We start from the raw sequence: 21,474 nt of genomic DNA, 5'->3' as shown, positions 1-21,474 counted from the left end.
CTTGAGGTCATGATTAATGATCTCGGTTACCGCGATAAAATGGATGTTAATAACCTATTGGATAGGTGAAAATGATACATGTTTAGAGGTCCAAAATTTAGAACAAATTGTGGATATCATTGGAAAAATAGTGTTGATGATAAAGTTGAGGATGATACAATACCTTTGGAACTAGTTATGCGTAAGAAAACACTTACATTTAGAACTCTTCACAATTTTATGGTGCAATTAGAAAAGACAATACCAAAACTTTTGAATACAATAAGAAAAGTTAGAGATGAGCTTCAACTAGATTTAAATTTTAACAAAAAAACAGAACATAATTGAATCATATTTCACTAATTTTCTTAGATATATTTGTACTTTTAAGGAATTATTAATTTGTAATATTAATGGGACCATATATTTATATAGGAGTCTCCTGATAATATATTATCTTATTATCATATCGAAATGGGTGATTTTTTCCATTGGCCCAAGTCGGGACCGAAGGGAATTATTATCTTAGAGAGATTATTAATTAATCGAATATTAATTTAGTGAGGTTTTACTGTAGTTAATTAGTTATTAATACACGTTGACTTGACACACCATATCAAGCATATAATAGTTATTTCTTTGTATGTACGTAAAATACTTATCAATTAAGTAATCTTTAATTTTCTAATTAAATACTAATTGCAAGTTAAGTTTTTCCCCTACAACTATTAATTATTTCTAAAAAAACACCAAAAAAGTATATTACAAATTAATTTTCACAACCCTAACATAGTTATTTTCTTTGCATGTAAGTAACATGCATTAATTAAGTAAGCTCTAATTTTTCTCTTTATGTACACTAACTTATAGATTTCAAAAATGTGTTTAAACCACTAATAATCTAGTCATTTATATAAATTATAACAATTAATATACGTTGTGTTCACGTAAGTTTTATTACCAAACAAAATATCACTATATCCTTTTTTTTTTCTCTTAGTTTCACACTCGTTGGTCATAAAATCGAAAATTTTTATTTCTAAAAGTAAAGTACTCCATATAAAAAACAACTCTATTTTATATGTTTGAATTTAAAATTTCTGATTAAGAACATAAAGATAATTAGGATTGGACGTAAGTTTCCAAAAATTTAATTATTAAATCGAATCAAAATTTATTGTGTCAAAGTTTGATTTACCATATCTGAATGGATTTTGGAAATTTGGTATTCGATATCTACTTTCAATTACTAATTATTGAAATCGATCTTTGAAAATACATTGATATCGATCTTTGAAAATAATGATATGAATATCGAGTGGTTATTATGTCAAAGAAAAAAGTTGGTCATAAAATCGAAAATTTTCACTTTAAAAGTAAAGTATTCCATATCAAAAGCAACTCCATTTTACGTGTTCGAATTCAAAATTTCTGATTAAAAACATAACGATAATTAGGATAGGACGTAAATCACCAAAAATCAAATTATCAAATCAAATATTACCGTTTCGAAAATGGATTTATTGTATCTAAATGAACTTTGAAGGTTCGCTATTCAATATCCAATTATTAAAATTAAAATTTTAAAAATACTGATCTAAATATCGAACGTCCAAACCGTAGAGATTATTACTATCCAACCAACTACTATACAAACTTTGGTGGTTTCTAATTAAGTTGTGTTTTAATATGAGACAAAATATCAATAATTTTCCAAGGTTTCAACTAACCTAATGTTTGATAATTATGATAAAGAAAACTACAATACAAGTCAACTCCATTGTTCACACGCCGTTTTATATGCAAAATCACAATCAACACTTACACCGACCCACTATATATCCCCTTCTAACCACCCACCCCCACAAGTATATCCATGGTGGGTGGACCCCGCGATGAAATCGGATTTATATATACCGTATAATTTTTTGAAGATGAATATCGATAAGACGATCAAAGGTTATGAAGTGACGAGCGATATATAAAACATAATCCTCATTCATAATCGATAGTAATTTTGATAAGATCGTTAAAGATTGTAATGAATGATAATTCGGCGATAATTTATCTAGATAGTTAAATATAGTTTGAAAGATCGTGAAAAAATATGACGGATTTTTTCATTCATTTTTCAAGAGTTTTTTTTAAGAAAATGAATTATTAGAGATTACGACGAATAATAAGAAATTCTATATTCAAAATTATAAACGTTTTTCACAAAATTATTAAAAGATTGTGGACCTAACTGTGATGGATGATAAGTAATTTTTCATTCATTTATCAAAATTATTTTTTCTAAAGAATTATTAAAGATTATAATGATTAATAAGTAATCCTATATTTATAATTATAATATTTTTTTTCACAAAATCATTAAAGATTGTATGGTCGATAGATAACTCTCTCCATTCATAATCACAAATATTTCTCACAAATTCATAATCATATCTAAGTATTTTTTTTCTTATAAGATTATTAAAAATTATAGTTAGTGTAAGTATTCCATTTTCCACAATTGAAAAAAAATCTAGTTTGAGCTTTATAAGTAAAATATAATCCTTTAGTTCTTTTTTATTTGTCATGTTTTATTTCTCAAGTATTAAATCGTATGAATTTTGATTAGCATTTTAAGATACATTCTTTTAGTTTTTCAATACCTAAAATCTGCATTTAGTTTAAAAAATTAGTTAGTTAACTCTCATGAAGCGAAATATGACAAACATAAATAAACAAAATGAGTAAAAAATAACAATAATCTACTCAATATAATTTCGTAAAATGTTAGTGTCATAAATTTATTGTAATTCAACGAAAAAAACAAACCACCAAAGAAATTCCTCACAAGAACCCAAAAAACACATACATCACACACTTGATAACCTTGGTTTAACCTCCCCTGGCTTTTGCTCTCTCTCTCTCTCTCTTTCAATATATTTATGCAAAAAACAAATATACAAAGCACATATTTTGTACATTCTTCTCTCTCTAGCTGTGTTTGTTTTCTTGGAAAATCCTTTGAGAAAATTTGAAAAAATATCAGTTTTTTGCCCTTTCAAGCCAACCCCATTTCCCTAAAAACTGAAAAAATCCATGTAGTCCTCACGGATCTTTCAATTCCAGCACAAAATCCAAGATTCTTGAAAAAGGGTGTTGAAAAAATCTGATTTTTCTGGCATTTTTGGTGTGAGAAATGGTGGTGAAGATGATGAAATGGCGTCCATGGCCACCTCTCATTTCTAAGAAATTTGAGGTTAAGATTTTTGTAGGAAAGGTTGAGAATTTGGTGTGTGAGGTGTCTTCTAGCGGTGGTGTTGCGGTGGAGATCAGGTGGAAAGGGCCACCAAAAATAGCTTTGAGTTCTTTTAGAAAGACAGTGAAGAGGAACTGTACTAGAGAAGAAATGGTGAAAAATGGACCAAACGGTGGCGTTTTGGTGGAATGGGATGAAGAATTTCAGAGTTTATGTAATTTGTCTGGTTATAAAGACAATGTGTTTCATCCATGGGAGATTGCCTTCACTGTATTGAATGTGAGATTCTTCAGTTTCTCTTTAGATTTTAGAAATTTTTTTATTCAGATTCATATTTAATGTTTTTACCTTATATTTACTTAGATCTTTTATGGAGTAGTAACTTTGACCTTAACTCTTTATGGTTTGATTAGGATTGGTTGAAATTATGTTTAATTGTTTTTAGGGGTAGATGTAAGTGATGTGATCTATTGAAAATGAGTTTTCTTGATGTACTTGGATGGATATGTTGAAAAAATACCTCAATTTGTTTTTATGGTTTGATTTTAGATGGATTGATAACATTGTAGAAAAAGATGTCACTATATGTCTCAGTTGGTTGGCTACGACTCTCACCTTGTTGGTGAAGGTTCGATTCCCTACATTGTAATCCCGCCACATTGCTCCTTTCCCTACTCCCAATTTTAAAAAAGAATAATCATTTTTGTGGTGATTGTTTGTAGAAAACTATGCCTAAAGCTACTTTTTTTTTTGTTCAAAATCTGTTTAGAAGGCTCTACCATCTGATATCTTGATAATTTTTGGGGAAATGTTTTATTTTTTATACGACTTTGAGGTTTGAACTAACTCGAGTGGTTATTGTGTTTGTTTGCTGTCTAAAAGAAAGATTCTGGTAGTTATGCTTACATGGCCTAAGATGATGGAAGTCGGTAAGATAAGGAACATTTTCATAGAATTTTGTTGTTATGAAGCCACTGCACACTGAGATTTATGCTGCTGTTTCCACTTAGGTAGTTAGTGCTATGAGATTCATATTTGTCGCGTTGCATCCATTGCGTAAGCTAAAAGTTCCTCCTCCTCTTGATTATCTTAATGATTTGTTGGTGAAACTTTTGTCGTCTTGCATCTGTCGGTTGCCTTGTTTCAGTGCTAATACCTGCCTATTTTGTTACTTTCTTACTGTATGGATGTCGTAGATAGTAAATTTTGTTTGCTTGGATTCTCTAGTGCCTTCCTTTAAACGTGATAGTAAGTTTATGTCGGAAGGCTGGAAACGAGATGTAATTCTTTCTATTTGTGTAGTCTAATAGATGGCTTGTCTTTTCTTTAGTGGTTCAAGAAAATCTAAAGGACCGTTTTTGTTTGTAATGCGGTTCGTTTTGTCATTGACATCTCCTAGATCTAGAACAAACTTGTGGGCTTAAACAGTAATCCATTAAATGAAACTGAGATTTAGAGATTGAACTAAGAAGAAGATAGATGACTTATTTTGTTTCTTCCGGATCGCTTGCTACTTATAAATGAATACTAAACTTTGGATGGTTGTAAGTACATGCATCCAATATGGCTTATTAGGTTAAAAGGGCGGTGCTCCGATTCTTTCACATTACATCATAGCCAACTTTATAAAACTTAGTCCTCCGAATCCGCACTCATAACACTCATGATCCCCGTAACTTGGTAACACATGGGAACATCAACAACAATAACAACAAACCTAGTCTAATTCCACAAGTGGGGTCTAGGGAGGGTAGGATGTACGTTGAGACCTTACCCTTACCTTTGTGCGGTAGAGAGACTGTTTACGAAAGACCCTTGACTCAAAAGAAGTGAAATCAAAGCAATATTGAATAAGAAAATAATGAAAACAAAATATCAAGATGAACAAAGCAAAAGAAGCAACAAGTAGTATTAAAAATTAAAGAATAAGCTACTATACTAACTAATACTACATAGGGAGAAGATAGGCCGATGGAAATTGTTGAAAAATTTAATGTCGATTATTAGCTATATTATCTTCCAGATTATTTTTTTTCAAATCTACACAAGCATCTCAGTTTCTATATCTGTGAACTGATTTATGGTTTCTGCCAGTTTTAATGTTTGCTCAAGGTTCAATTTTTGGAGTTCAGTTTCGTTTAAGATTCACCTTCCTTATCTAGTTCTTCAATTTATATGATTTGATTTCAATGGTATAATTTCTCATTAAAGATATAGATGCTATTTTGTTTATTTAGATTCTTATAGCTGACATTTCTTAACCATCTGTTGATTCTTTTTCTGCTCCAGGGTATGAATGGGAAGAATAAGGCACCTATTGTTGGTTCAGCTGTCTTAAATGTTGCTGAATTTGCTGCCAAGATAGAGGAGAGAGAATTTAAACTGAACATTCCACTGGTTGTTCCAGGGGGTGCTTCCGATACTCGGCCCATGCTTTGTGTATGCTCCTTTTATTTCATGAGTTAATTTCTTACAATAACATGTTATTTGTACTGCTACCCTCCTCAAAGACCTATTCCCCCTTGTTATTATTTTTACTTGACTTGATCTCGACATGTCATGCAGATATCGCTTAGCTTGTTCGAACTAAGAGCTACCCAAGAGTCGACAGAGTTGGTTCAGAGGCCACTAGCTCCTGTCCAATCTCCAGCACGGTCCGTAGAAACTCCACCAGTAGAAAAGGATGAGCTTTCTGCGCTCAAAGCTGGCCTCAGAAAGGTTAAAATATTTACGGAGTATGTATCAACTCGGAGAGCAAAGAAAGCTTGTCGAGAAGAGGAGGGTAGTGAAGAAAGAAGCTCAGCGAGGAGCGAAGAGGGGGAATATGCATATCCTTTTGATTCTGAGTCCAATGATGAGTATGAAGAAGGAGAGTCAGATGAGGCAAAGGAGGATCCTACTGTTAGGAAGTCATTTAGTTATGGTCCATTGGCTTATGCGAATTGTGCAGGAGTTTCTTTTCATTCTAGTACAAGGGTCAACGGTGAGGGTGAGGATTGGGTTTACTTTAGCAACCGTAGATCAGATGTGGGCTGCTCACAAATGGATGACCAGGTCACCTGTGCTTCTGATCTTGTAGTTTTGCAGAATTCAAAGCGCAGTATCCTTCCTTGGAGGAAGAGGAAGCTGAGCTTTAGATCTCCTAAATCGAAGGGGGAACCGTTGTTGAAGAAGGATAATGGGGAAGAAGGTGGAGATGATATTGACTTCGATCGTCGGCAGCTCAGTTCTGATGAAGCTCTTTCATTTGGGGTAAGATCTATCGCCTCTCTTTTATCTGACGTTCTACTTCGTAGTTTTATCTGTACTGGCTATCCAAAAACCAAAATTTGGATTAGGATTATGCTTTAATCTTGTTGCCCATACTACTTGGACATCTGCATAAAGCATCCTTGCCTAGTAATTATATGTAAAGTTCACAAAGTGCACTTTAGCAAACCACGTTTCCTTTTCTAGAGTATGTTGAGTCAAATGAGAGTAGTTAAAATTTAGATCGTATTGCTTAGGCAGTAATTTTCTAACCTTATACATCTAATGAGTCCATATTGGTGCTTGGCGCTATCTCAAATTATCTAATAAATCTGCTACTTTGAGGCCACTCCATTTTTTTTTACATGTAAATTTGATGTTGTCTAGCAGGTACACAAGGTGGAGGAAGACTCGACTGCTAATCGATCTTCAGTATCTGAGTTTGGTGATGACAATTTTGCTGTTGGCTGTTGGGAACAGAAAGAGATAGTAAGTCGGGATGGACACATGAAGCTTCAAACTCAGGTGTTCTTTGCTTCCATTGACCAGCGCAGTGAACGAGCTGCTGGAGAAAGTGCATGCACAGCCCTTGTGGCTGTGGTTGCTGATTGGTTGCAGAACAATCGCGATCTCATGCCAATTAAATCACAGTTTGATAGCTTAATTAGAGAAGGTTCATTAGAATGGAGGAAACTTTGTGAAAATGAGAAATACAGGGAACGGTTCCCTGACAAACACTTTGATCTGGAGACGGTCCTTCAAGCCAAAATTCGCTCCATATCTGTCGTGCCAGAGAATTCCTTTGTCGGTTTTTTCCACCCTGATGGGATGGATGAAGGAGGATTTGATTTCTTGCATGGTGCCATGTCATTCGACAATATCTGGGATGAAATTAGCCGCGCTGGATTACAGTATGCTTCTGTGCGTGAACCACAAATCTATATCGTCAGCTGGAACGATCATTTTTTTGTCCTGAAGGTTGAAGCTGAAGCTTACTACATCATCGATACCTTAGGTGAAAGACTCTATGAAGGCTGCAATCAAGCTTACATTCTGAAGTTTGATAAGGAAACAACCATCTATAAACAGCCGGACACTACACAGTCGACAGAAGAAAAACCTGCTGTGGATCAGCAAACTATTTCTACCACAGCGGAGACAAAACTTAGCGATGGTCCTCATGCAAATGCAACGCATGGTTCTCTAGAGAGTGAAGCTGTGAACGAATCAGATGAACCATTGAAGGCTGAGAGCGCAGAAGAAATTATCTGTCAAGGCAAAGAGTCATGCAAAGACTACATCAAGAGTTTTTTGGCTGCCATACCAATCAGGGAACTGCAGGCAGATATCAAGAAGGGTTTGAAAACATCAACCCCTCTTCATCAGCGGCTTCAGATTGAACTTCATTTCACTCATTTACAACAACAACCACTCATAACTACTCCGGCAATAGAGATAGCAACGGCTGCACAAGAACCGCCTGCAGTTGCAATGACTGAGATCTCGGCGTAAGAGTCTTTTCAACTGTAAATTTTAAGAAGTGTGTGATAGTTTCTAACTAGTTTTCGTTCTGTCGTTAGTGATGTTTTGTGTTGCATTAGAGTAAAGATAGTGTTAAGCCTTTTAGGGAAGTAAAAGTTTGTAAATCAACCTTCTGTCTTGGACTTATAATAGATGGTTTCTAACTTCTGTTTTTGTACTATCATTGCATACCTTTTTTTTTAAAAAAAAAATGTTTACATAATTGGCATACATTAATTAGAGCTCTTGTTTTGAAGATGATTTGTTCCATAGATGTTAAGAAAGTTGAATAGAATGTTCAAAAGTTGATTTATCTGATTTATGTTGTGTGCATAGTAAGTTGAAGGGGAGATCTTGGAGCAACGATAAGTTGTATTTGTCTGACCTATTGGTTATAGGTTCGAACTGTGTAGTATTTGTGTGACCTATAGGTTACAGCTTTGAACTGTGGATATCACATCGCCTTGGGGTTCAACCCTTCCTCAGATCTTGTGACCTATAGGCTACATGTTCGAGTTGTACAATCAGTCACCATTGCTTGCATTAAAATAGACTGTTGACATTACATTTCTTTGTGTTTTGAGCCTTCCTCAAATCCTGTAACCGTTCTAGTCATTGAATCAGTCACTGATACTTGTGTTAGAGTAAGTTGTTAACATCGCATCCCATTGTGGTCCAATCCTTTTGTGTGAACGTGAGATATTTCGTGCACTGCATTTTTCAGTTTCTAGTTTTGCAATGGTGCTCATGTGATATGATGTTCCATGTTACTTTTGTTAGCTGTAAAGTTGAGATCCTTTCTTCCAAGTTAGTTCCTCGTGCACATGAAGAGATTCTTTCTTCAATGTTCAACTTTTAAATGATAACCCCCCACCCCACCCCCACCCCCACCCCCACCCCCACTTCACCACACACACACAAAATCACTTTTCAAAGATTTGCACTTTGCCATCAATATTCTTAAAAGATGTGACGTGATTCACGAAAATTCAATAATTTTTTTCTTCTCAAATTAAACTGTTTACTAAATATTTGAAATTTATAAGCTTTAAATTGTGACTCGATTTTTCCTTGTTTCACAACAAAGTTCCAAAATTAGTGGTTTTCTATTGATTTCCTAAAGTGAAGCAATGATCACTACAAGTTGAGAAAAATCATAACTTTATCTGAAATATTCCCATCATATTAGGGTCCTATTAGAATATACCTAACTTTAAGAAATATGCTTGAATTACCAATGCACTTGGACTTGACTCATTTTTTTATGTATTTTTTTTTTAAAATTGAAAAAAAAATATGATAATGTATTTAAAGTGAATGAAAAGGACTGTTTTGGTTTTTAGTTTGGTGTATGCAAATAACATTCTAGCAATTTAGATATATTTAAAGAACTTTCTTAATCTATAGGATCCATTCAAATCAATGGCGGAATCAAATAGGGTTAAGGAGTTTATTTGGAAAATTACACTATTTATACGTGATTAAAACTGTTGTATGTATATATAATAGATGTTGAGCCCATTACAGTTTCTTCGTGTATTTACTTTTCATATTTTGAACCCCATATTAAAATTTTTGACTTGCCTCTGATTCGAGCTCGTAAGAAATACTCTTTTCCCTTGCTTGTAGAAGTTTCGAACTCCAACACATTGTGTTTTCTTATTTTTTCTAGTGTTTTAGCTATGAATATTTTTTATTTAGTTTTATTTTTGCATTAAAAATAATTATTTTTTATATGCACACGTGGCAAAGGTTTTGACAAGAATTATTCTCACATTAACTATTCATTAAGCCCATTAAGTTCATAAATTTTGGATTGGGCCTATTTTCTTGAAGTGTCCACTGGACTTTGAATGGTCTCTTAAATCCATTGTTCATTAGGTTACACATGATGATTTACAAGAATGACCTTAGAAGTGGACAGTCTTGAACTTTCGACCCCGCTTGTTTCATGGATAAAATTTAAGTTTAACAAATTTTAACGTTTGGCCTTTTTTGCTCATGGGTCAAGCGGGGGCCAAAAAGTCCAACACCGTTAATTTTCGAGGTCATTGGGTGTAATTTCCTAGTTGTATCCATATTTCATTTTGGTTATACACATGAGCATTTAAGCTATGTCTTAATTTTATAGTTTATTTTTTGCATGTTTACTCTCTTTCGAACAACTTCAAATGTTCTGAAGTTTCATATGATTGATGATGAGACATTTTCGTCTAAAGTTTACTTAAATTTAACAATTTTTGCCCTACTTCAATCGTTTATGTTTGTACTTACTTTTGACTAACATCGATCCTATGTTATTCAAATAAGGTACCCCGTGAAATTTTTATGCCATAACTAGGAAGATAATTGTTCCATTATTTTTATTTTTTTTAATAATAAGATGCAAAAGCTCTTTCAAATTTGCATCATATTGGGCCAAATCAGTTCAGATTGTAGCCCACTAGCCCACCTCGTTGATTCTTAGTGGGCTGATTTTAATCAAACAGCTAGTTGTTAAGCCCAATCATTTTGCCAATATTTCCTATGTCTGGTAGAATGATCGAGGTACGTGTAAGTTGGCTCAAACATTACTGTTACAAAAGGTAATTAAAAAGTACAATGCCACAAGAAATGTTTAGTCTTAAATTAGCTAAAGGATTTATATATCTCTTGTACTGATTCTAAGTCAATCATAAGCATTAGTTACATGTAGTCTAACATAAATAAATGACATCTCAATGCACGAAGCATTTCACGTTTGTGTAGATCTCTAAGGACCACACTCCCAAAAGGTGTAATGCAAATAGTTTACCCTAACGCAAACAAACATCATTGGCTCCACGGCTCGAACCTTATGACTTAGTAATACTGAAACAACTTTACCGAAGCTTCAAGATGATACTATATTTACAAGAAGATGGCACCTAACTACAAACAGGACACTTGATCAATCCATTTTCGTTACATTTTGGACATCGAATTCGATATCCATTAGTATCTTTACCTTGATCTTGATCTATGATCTTGCAACATCCATGACAACTCAAACACAAAACAAATCTAATCCCACAACAACCATTACATGGAAAATTTGAAGAAATTAAAGGAATGTCATGTAATAGTTTCTTTAAAATCCCTTGTTCATGAAGTCCAACAACTTCATTAGCTCTACCAATGTCTCTACCTTTAATAAACAATCTTGGAGGGACAATTCTTCCTCCAAGAATCCTCCACAACTCCTCTCTATACTCGATGTGTATGGATACATCTCGTTCATAGTAGACAACACGAAAGCTTTCTAGTAGGAATCGAATCATGTTGCAATCCTCAAACGTCTTCCTTATCCCTCTTAGGCTTGTTGTGTAGAGAATGATCGCGTCTTTTCCTCCTGGTGGACACTTGTATTCGAAATCACACAAGAGTTTGTTTTCCTCCATAGTGTTTGATTCTTGAAAAAAATGATGAGTTTCATATTCACATGTAGTCTCTTGATGATCAACATCATTTGCAAGATCATTAAAGCTAATGTTTTGACAAAACATCTCATTGTCATGTTGTGTGTTTGTTGTTAGTTGACTTTGGAGATGTTTGGTTGGATGATTTACTTGGAAAACTAATGTTGGAAGGGATTTGATTTTCCTTAGAATTCCTCCATTGATGTTTTTCATCTCCTCTTTTCCTTTCTTTGTTTGTTTCTACAAAGAAAAGAGTTGAGTAACACTTTTGTCTACAACCAAAATTTGAAGGTATTAATGAAAGGGGGGTTGATAGGGACTTTGAAAAAGCAATGTACAAAAAAGGCTATTTGTTACTAACTTTTTGAACCTTTTAATGATGATAACTAAATTGACAAACATATGTAAGAAAAAAAAAAGAACATGTTCAAAAGTTGGTTTAAATTGACCACATCCATATGCCAAGGACTTATTAGTAATTTTACCAAGTACAAATGGCTGAGGTGGACCTCTATGGTTGGTTTATGTGTAGATAATTTTACCATGAAGATCGGGACAATTCATCTGAATCAAGTGTTTTTGAAGTGGAAGGTAATATATATGTGAAAATTTACTACCATTTCAACAAATTAGTACTAGATCTAAGCTCACAATTTTCAAGATTCAATGAGTATAGCGTCAAGAACCTTAGATGTCAAACGTAAAGTCCTGAAATCACATCCATATGGGGAGGACCTTTCAGTAATTTCACCCGCGTACAATGTCTAACGTGGACCTTTATGATTGGTTTAAACCAAGGAAAGATGTAAAGTATAACTAACTAACTATAACGTTCATCCAAATCCACTATCTTTAGTTCTGACCTTATATATGTGTTAACAAGTTCATTAAATAAGTAAATACTTGATTCAGAACCAAGTTAACCAAACTATCTTAGCATCCAAAACTTTAACTCATGTAATTCAAATCCTGAACTCATTAACTCAAGCATTTTGATGATTTCACCATGAAAAATGGGCGCAAATCTAATTCTTCAACGGCATGTCTATCTGAACTCAATATATTTTTGAAGCTAAGCATAGTATATACATGCGAAAATCCACTAAAAATTATGTTGGATCTTCACCCATGATTCTTAAGTTATAATAAATTGAATGCTAAGAAACTTAAAGATTGGATTGATCATTATGTTAAAATTCTGAATCCGCCGCATGACAGACAAAGTAGAAGGTGTCAATGGGACCAAATTGGGTATAGGGGACAAGGTGTGCCACAAGCAATAATACAATCACAAGGGATGCAAAGCAATTTCTTTTTATCAGTTAGAAAGTTTGGAGGATATAAAACAATAATAGTGACTCAAACATCTTTTTGCTTGTTGAGCATGGCCTGTTCTCAATAAGTCAAAAAGCCATAATGCTAAACCCCTTATATGATGTTGATTTGACAAGTTAACTAGAAGCATAATCAATAGTTTCTTTTGGATATATTCTTCTCTTCTCATAAAGAAAACTAATTTATAGTGGGGGCACTTTAGTCTCAAAAACTACACAACCCCCCTCCAAACAAGCATCCAGTGGAATCTAGGTATCCACGACGTTGGAGTGATAAGAGCACAACACGTGATGTTTCAATAAGGGGAAAACACATCAATGATTCAAACTTTGGCGTGTGTTCTATGGCTTTCCACATGGTGTCAGGTAACCCACATTAGGACCTTGACTAGTTGGGATTTGCACCACATAAGATAACTTAACAGAGTTTTGTTTTTTCATACATAAGACTCGAACTCGAGACCTCTGGTAAATGGAGGAGAGATCCTATCCATCCAGAAGCCTCTTATTCAGACTCTTAATAGTGCCACATAACCTCAAGGATGCAACATAAAACACTTCCTTCAGGCTTATTAGCAAAAGATAAGCAGTATCACTTGGGGACAAAGAAACACAGTTCTCTTGAGTTTCTGAGTAAACCAGTACTAATTAAGAGGTACAAGAAAAAGCCACAGAACACATAATACTTCACAAAATACAAGTACTACACATTAAGCAGAAACAGTTCTGGAGAACAGAACCATTATTTGTCACTAGGTTCTCGGACCACCTAGCTAGATGCTGATAAGGCCTGCGATTCGTCAAACAAACTGATGCTGAAGCTAAAAGTTATGCATGACAGTTGCTTATTCTTTTCATCCATCATCTTCATTGTCAGAGTGTATGATCCCTGAATTTTAAAAATAAAACATTTCAGTATGCTTAATGTTCGAGACTGAGGCGTAGTTGTTGTATGGTTAAAGGCAGCAGTGGAAGCTTTTCTTCCAATTTAAACAGGGAACACCAAACATAGACAACTAATCATGATACATAAATCAGAATCTGAACAATCAATAAATATGAAGTAGATGCAATTGGAAAAGGCATCTTCATACAATATATTGGATGGTTTTTATCAACAAAAAAAATAAGTATTGCACTGGCTTGAATGTGGTTTAATTTCTAGAAGGCTTCCTGCTGAAAACGATGAAGGGCAATAACAGAAGCAAAAAGGCAACAAAATCTACAAAAATGGCAAGCAAAATGACAACAAATCTAAAGGCTGTATTCCCTGTATTCCTCAAACTAGCTTTTTTTTTTCTTTTGAGATAACTTTACTCCCCGAGGACCATAGCGCACGATTCTTAACTTTTGGTGGATAATGCCCCCCCTGATGGGTGTGGCCTCGTGGCCAACGAAGTGGGTTGAGAACCATGAAGTCTCAGATTCAGAGAATCTCTCAACAGAGACAAAAACCACTAGGTGATTTCTTCCTCTCTGTCCTGGCCTTAGTGGACAGAGTTACCTGGTACATATTGGAGGGAGGTGGCAGGTGGCAGGTATCCCATCGGATTAATTGAGGTGCATAAAAGTTGGCCCCGACACCAAGGTAATTAAAAAAAAATGCCCACCCTGCCCTTCAACCTTTCTCCACTTAAATACCAAGATTTTGCTCGTCGCAAGGTCAAAACTATGACGTAGACCCAACTCACATCCTCTGCTGCACTGTTTCCACAACACCAAAGCCCCAGGGCCCCATAGCTTTACATTATACCAGAACTAGACCCCACTTCTTTCCCAAAGACGCACAGAGGATTAGGGTCTGAAGACTTGTAAGAACTAAGCAGCTCAAGAAATGGATAGATGATTATGTTGTTTTAAAATTTTTATGTAGAACGAAATTAGCAAGGGATTATAACAAGGATAGATCAAAATTGAATCAGAAAGTTGACTCACAGGTGGAGTAAATCCAGGCAACTCTTGTGAGTGGGAAATGACGAAATCACCGGATGCTGGGCAAGATGTCTCTTTACAAAGATCGATGGTCTCTTGGTGGACATGAAAGAACAAATAGTTGACATCAATCACCAGCTTTCCTCCAGTGAGATTCTTACCTGCAAGGACAATTAATACTTCTAGTCAACAAATACTTTCTACCATATTTTTAAACTTCCATTTTCCTGTCCAGAAAGGGCACAGAAAAAATAGTATACTATGTCGGGGCCCATTGGTCATATGAAAACAAAAGCTACTTCTAAAGGAATTGCAGAGACATTTACTCCACGAAAATGAAAAAATTCATAAATGGTCACTGATGCCCGTGCCTCAAGCAAGATCCTTAGATATAATGAACAAACCATAGGCTAGACAAAATTTCCCACCAAACAACAGATTGATAACACATAAATGTGATCAGTTCTCATCACAACAATGAGAGTTTTACTGCTTGCTCAAGATAAAAATAGAATATGACAATACTATGCATGGGTGCGAAAATCCAATCAAGAAACAAGCATGCCGTTGCCTTGTACTTTAGTCTTTATAGCACAAGTTTAACTGTCTTAAGACTCTTAGGAGTTGGATTTATGATGGATACATCCTAAGATGGGTTGAACTTCAAAGTGTTACTTTGATAGAGCGAAAATAAGGAGAAATCTATTAATCCGGTTAATCTAGAAAACCTAGAGGTTTTGCGGGAAAACCATAAAAGCCAAAGATATATGAACCAAAATGTTAACTTAAGAAAAAGGAACCTTAAAGTTAACTGAATACTTGCTGAGGTAGTCAAACTGCTTACAAGAAAAAGACTCCTAAAAAAGCTGAGTCCTTAACAAACTGCAACCACTGATTCTTCTCAATCAGCAAATTAAAAATATAAGAGAGCTCCTAAGAAAGCTGAGAAACAAACACCTAGATTGATAAAGTAGTAATGTAACAGCAACAGGGAGTTGCATTATGAAGCTTGGTAAGCTAATAAAAATAAAGAACCAAATGAAAATCAGATTTACTGTGGTATGATCAGCTTACCCTTGGGTTAAAAAACATGTGTCTTCATGTTGTTGATTGGCTGGATCAATAGAAACTCTATCCAAGCCTCTCCACCTTTTCTTTCCCTTTTTTTATTTTTTCTACGCCTACTGAAGTTTCTTTTACATGCAACTCCCTAAGCACTGATTACATTCGGAGAACACTTCTGCTGCCTAGAGAATCCAATCAACCCCAGTATATTGGCTAAATGCGAGGATTGTGTTCTTTTTTCCCTCTCATTCTTCACAGAAAACTAGGATTAAATCCAAAACTTCTTTATCTTTCTCGTACAGTGTTTAATTTTTGGAAATTCTCAGTTATAGCCTGTTTAACCAAGCTTCAAAAGACTGTTTATTTTGGGAAGTGCAAGTGTTTATTTTGGAGAAGTACTGTTGGAGAGTAACAATATGTGTATGGCTATAATTAATTTAAAAGCATTTTGGCAAACATTAGAGTATCAATTTGGGCTTTGCTAAAGCCCTTTTCCCCCTAAAAGCTTGGACAAACACCACGACACTCTAAAATTAAGAACTTAAAAGAAACTCTTTCAGCTATCCAAAAGCTAGGCCAAACAGCCTATTAGTCATCCATTGTATAATCGTCAAAATCCTACAAAAATAACTTTCTTCAAGACTATTTACTATTATGCCAAAAGTTCCAAAAGAATTATCTGGATCATATTCACAAATTTTTCGTTCTTGCTCATAAACTAGTGTATTCTTTGCTCTTCGAAGGAGCTTTGATTATGAATTCCCACAACCTCGCTGGAGATGTCTTTAGCCCTATGGTGACTTGATAAAGGGAGCACGAGGAAGGGATTTCATCTCAAATCAATTTCAAGGCCTATGTTCAGTAAGAGGGAAAATAACATGTTGAGTGCTATAGACAAGTGTACTCCACGTAAGTTCTTCTCCAGGAATATCATGAAATTGTGTTCCCTACTTTTATTGCCTTCTCGGCTTCTCCAATTTTAAGTATATAAAATACAATAATCTCAACCAAACTAGGCATGACACCACTCCATTCCACACAAACACAAACACCCTATTGTAAGCAAGACATTCCAATCATTAAACATATGATTAACCAATAAAACCGGCATAATTTTGGACCTATAATTCTAACGATTTTTAATGATAAGAACTTAAATATCGAACTGGTCAAATCTTTAGCTTTATCTTTCTCGTACAGTGTTTTCTCATGTTATACCCTGTTTAACCAAGCTTCAAAAGACTGTTTATTTTGGGAAGTGCTTATTGTCAGAAGTTTTTATTTTGGAGAAGTACTGTTGGAGAGTAACAATTTGTGTATGGCTATAATTAATTTAAAAGCATTTTAGCCAATATTAGGGCATCAATTTGGGCTTAGCTAAAGCCCTTTTTCCCCTAAAAGCTTGGACAAACACTAAAATAAGAACTTAAAAGAAACACTTTCAGCTTCCCAAAAGCTTGGCCAAACAGCCTATTAGTCATCCAATGTATAATCGTCAAAATCCTACAAAACTAACTTTCTTCAAGACTAATTACGATTATGCCAAAAGTTTCAAAAGAATTATCTCGATAATATTCACAAAATTTTCATCCTTGCTCATAAACTAGTGAATTCTTTGCTCGAAGGAGCTTTGATTATGAATTCCCCACAACCTCACTGGAGATGTCTTTAGCTCTATGGTGACTTGATAAAGGGAGCACAAGGAGGGATTTCATCTCAAATCAATTTCAAGGCCTATGTTCAGTAAGAGGGAAGACAACATGTTGAGGACAAGGTACTCCACGTAAGTTCTTCTCCAGGAATATCATGAAATTGTGTTCCCTACTTTTATTACCTTCTCCAATTTTAAGTATATACAATACAATAATCTCAACCAAGCTAGGCATGACACCACTCAATTTCACACAAGCACAAATGCCCAATTGTAAGCAAGACATTCCAATCATTCAACACATTATATGAGATTAACCAATAAAACCGGCATATTATTTATAAGCAAGTGAACTAGTTTATCAAATTAAGTACTCAATCATCAAAGTTCACTAAAATCAACCTATTGTGTTTACGTGAATATAATAAAGGAGAAAATAAGGAAGAGATATGCATGTCATTCATTACCTGTGTCTGCAATAATACTGAATGTTGTTGTTCTACCTCCCTTAACAGGATAGGGTGTTATATTTATTTGACTGACCTTAACATCATAATTGGCCTTTTTATCTGCAAACCCAAAAAGCAATTCCATCAGCTGGCATATCATCAGATATATCTATAATAAACTTCCCTCAATGTTCCCCAAAAGAAATTTTTTCGCTCAATACCGTAGTAGAAGAAACGCTATAATGCTCAATTTCAGTGGAAAAGTTGTCTTCTAAATACAAAGATACCATATTTAACTATCAAAACTAATTTCATACTCCTCCCCAGAGTTGGTGTTCTTTTTGCTTCACGAGAGTAAAAAAATACCACTCTTATAGCACAGAATGATTTTTGTGATCATTTAGAAGTATGAAAAAAAATCACTACCACTTATAGCACTTTCTTCAGGAAGTACAACTTATAGCTTATCATGTATAGTATGTAAATATCTAACAAATTATATTTCCAAAAACAGAATGAATTTATAGCAAAAAAACTTGTACAAGCTTCCAACATCAGCAAAGGAGATAATTTCAACACGGTACAAGAACAATTTCAGAGAAAAATCATCAGCTGCAACAGAAACAAACACAATAAATCACCAAAAATCAGATAGCACAAAATACTAAAAGAAAAAACCCAAAATGGGTATCTACCAAACAGATTCATTCAACAAACAATCAAGAACGAAAAACGACCAAAAAAGTGATAATGGTCAAAAACACACTAAATATAACTTTTTCGCAAGTTTTACATGATAACTGTTCCCTTTTTCTACTTGAAATACAACCATGTATGTAACAAAACACACCTACTTGAGTAGACGGTGATAGTCTAGGCACAAAAAGGAAACAACTGATAATTGGCCTAATCAGCTTCGCTTCGAGGGGTGATAGTTCAGGTATAAAAAAGAAAACAACTCACAGTCGGGGCCTAAAACTGGTGATAAAGTGATAGTTCATATGTGTTTTTTGACCATTTGACTCTAAAAAAAAAACTAAACTTGTGCAAGCTTCCAACCTTAGCAAAGGAGATAATTTCGAGACGATACAAACACAATATCATAAAAAAACAGTCAGCTGAAACAGACACAAACACAACAAATCACCAAAAAATCAGAGAACACAAAATACTAAAAGTACAAAAAAAAAAAAGGGAAAAAAATCACTAAAATTCAAAAACCCAAAATGGGTATCTACTAAACAGATAATCAAACAAAATCTGCATCAAAACCCAGCAAATTTCGGTTCGCATACTGTAAAGTCAACGAACCAATGGCAAAAAAAAAAAAAAACACAGCAATACTCGAAAAAATCACTAAAATTCTAAACCCCATATTGGTATCTACCAAACAGATAATCAAACAAAAAGGATCCAACAAAATCTGCATCAAAACCCCAAAAATAAACAAATTTCGGTTCGCATACTGTAGAGTCAAACAAAAAAAAAACTCACTGCAATACTCGAAAAAATCACTAAAATTCAAAAAACCCAAATGGGTATCTACCAAACAGATTCAACAAACAATCAAACAAAGCAATCCAACAAAATCTGCATTAAAACCCCAAAAAATCAAACAAATTTTGCATCGCATACTGTAAAGTAAAAAAAAAAAAAAACTCACTGCAATACTGGAAATCGGTGGATTCAGCTGAAGTGAGTGGAGAGACAAGACATAGTAAGAAGATAAGAGTGACGAAGAGTTTCATAGCTGCCATTGCCATTGATTGAAGCAAAGCACAAAAAACGGAAGAGATAATGAAGGAAACAGTTAAAAAAAACAAAAACACAAGTCTTCTACTATTTATTACTGGACTTCCAATTATCATTCTAAAATATTACGGACTCGATATTTATATCAAATCAATAAATTTATCAAAATCTATATTTTCTTCGTTTATTTTTTATATGTTTATCATTTATAATTTATTAAGTAGGTTTTAATCGTTTTTAACATATCAAGAAAAGGAATCGTAGTAGCTGAGTGTTTATATGAACTTTTACCTTATTGATAAGAACTAGATTCTTCATCTTTTAACGCTATAAGTTAATTAATATGAATATTATAATTTTTATTAAGAAACGTACAAAATTTAAAATGAACAAGTAAGAGTGAATGAATAGAGTATTTACTTATATGTAATGAATGTCGTTTAGTATGTGGAATAATTTTATTTCATGTTTAATTTAACGTGTCAACTGATTTTGAAATTATTTTATCCACTATTTATACTAAAATATTAATATTTCATTTTAAAAAAAGAGATAAAATACTTTGACATGATAATAAATAAACATTTAAATTTGACTTTATTTGACGACTAAACTCACTAATTCATCCTCGTTATTTTTCAAGAACACTCAATATTGATATAACACATAAATTTTGAAGTCTTTTAAGTAAGTCGGAGTACTATTTAATTGACACAATAAAATGAATTAAGGTATTTAGATACGCATATTCAAAATCAAAATGATTATTTATCAATTAAAGCTAAATTCTATATCAATCGTCTTTGTTAATCTCATTCCGTTAATCAAACAATCCTTATTAGTAATATCACGATGATTTGATATAAATATCGAATATGGATAAAATATTACTGGGGTGCTAGAGCAGACCAGAGAGGACTGTTTGGTGAGCAACGGGTGTGTATCAATATAACACCCAAAAAAATAGGGAAAATGAATATTATTTTCTTAGCTAGGTTGTATTACTAACTTTATAATAACCTATTTGTTTTATTGTTAGGTTAAATTAAATAGTTTTTGCTTTCGATATAATTTTATTCAAATGTGACTCAAAATTGATGTTAAGATTAATTATTTCAAGAGAATGAAATAATAAAATGAAGATGTTAATAGTAGAATTGAAGTAATATAGTAAAATTCGTAGTGTTTAATTTAACATATTAACTTAATTTGATATTATTTTATCTCACTATATAAAATTATCATTTCATATAAAAAGTGAAGAAAATAGTCTTGACATAATACATATACATATACTCAAATTTGATTTTAATTAATAACTAAACATCTCAACTTATTTTTATTATGTCTCATGAATACACGACTTTAATGTGACACGTATATTTTAGAGGTGTTTAAATAATTACTTTATAAGTTAAAATATTCAACAGACGCATTGAAGATAATTCGAAAGTCCGATATACCTTCCTAAAATTAGAGTGATTACTTCAAGATTTAAATGTATATTTATCTATTATATTATTTCATCCCGCTAAACAATTTCTATTAATAATATTATGATTTGATATAAATATCGAATACCAACAAAATTTTATTGAAATGTGTGACATTTGAACTGCTAATTAGGAAGCAGAGAGCAGACATAGAGGACTGTTAGGTGAGCAACGTGTATATGTAATTCAATAACATCCAACAAAATAGGGAAAAAAACAAAAGAGAAAATCACGATTCGATTTCGCGAAAGAGAAAATCACAGAGTAATTTGGAAGAGAAAATTGAAAAGTACGACGACGAAGAAGAAGAAGATTCTGTGAAGACGATGAATTGCCTTCTATCTACATTATACATGGAAAAA

General features: G+C 33.5%; 4 protein-coding genes across 5 annotated transcripts in view; 1 reads left to right on the top strand and 3 right to left on the bottom strand.

Annotated features, from left to right (window-relative positions):
• LOC125837997 (protein WVD2-like 4) overlaps positions 1-11,714 on the bottom strand; it is an 81,856-nt gene extending 70,142 nt beyond the window's left edge. The window contains exon 1 of the mRNA XM_049517070.1: positions 11,701-11,714. The gene's annotated coding sequence lies outside the window, so the exon portion shown is untranslated. The remainder of the gene's footprint in view (positions 1-11,700) is intronic.
• LOC125837967 (uncharacterized) lies at positions 3,040-8,177 on the top strand. Of its 2 annotated transcripts, none has more exons than XM_049517043.1 (4): positions 3,040-3,508; positions 5,519-5,668; positions 5,795-6,481; positions 6,869-8,177. In XM_049517043.1, exons 1-4 carry the CDS (start codon positions 3,170-3,172, stop codon positions 7,988-7,990), a joined length of 2,298 nt encoding a protein of 765 aa, XP_049373000.1. In that variant the 5' UTR covers positions 3,040-3,169; the 3' UTR covers positions 7,991-8,177. The 2 variants fall into 2 exon arrangements, with proteins under 2 accessions (XP_049373000.1, XP_049372996.1); XM_049517039.1 differs by having other exon boundaries at positions 6,866-8,177.
• Positions 10,906-11,418, bottom strand: LOC125835687 (uncharacterized protein At5g39865). The gene has a single exon (XM_049514798.1). It carries the CDS (start codon positions 11,416-11,418, stop codon positions 10,906-10,908), a length of 513 nt encoding a protein of 170 aa, XP_049370755.1.
• A 1,655-nt stretch (positions 11,715-13,369) lies between the features above and the next one.
• LOC125836502 (uncharacterized) lies at positions 13,370-19,698 on the bottom strand. Its single transcript, XM_049515672.1, has 4 exons — positions 19,531-19,698; positions 17,886-17,987; positions 14,706-14,863; positions 13,370-13,659 (listed from the first exon to the last, which is right to left on the bottom strand). The coding sequence occupies exons 1-4, from the start codon at positions 19,628-19,630 to the stop codon at positions 13,540-13,542; spliced, it is 480 nt and encodes a 159-aa protein (XP_049371629.1). The 5' UTR covers positions 19,631-19,698; the 3' UTR covers positions 13,370-13,539.
• Positions 19,699-21,474: the final 1,776 nt, after the last annotated feature.

Source organism: Solanum verrucosum, unplaced genomic scaffold, assembly GCF_900185275.1.
Source record: "Solanum verrucosum unplaced genomic scaffold, falcon-dt-bn FXZP01000284.1, whole genome shotgun sequence".
Lineage (NCBI taxonomy): Eukaryota > Viridiplantae > Streptophyta > Magnoliopsida > Solanales > Solanaceae > Solanum > Solanum verrucosum.
Note: the sequence above shows the minus strand (reverse complement) of the source record. Positions and strands in the feature narration are given on the sequence as shown.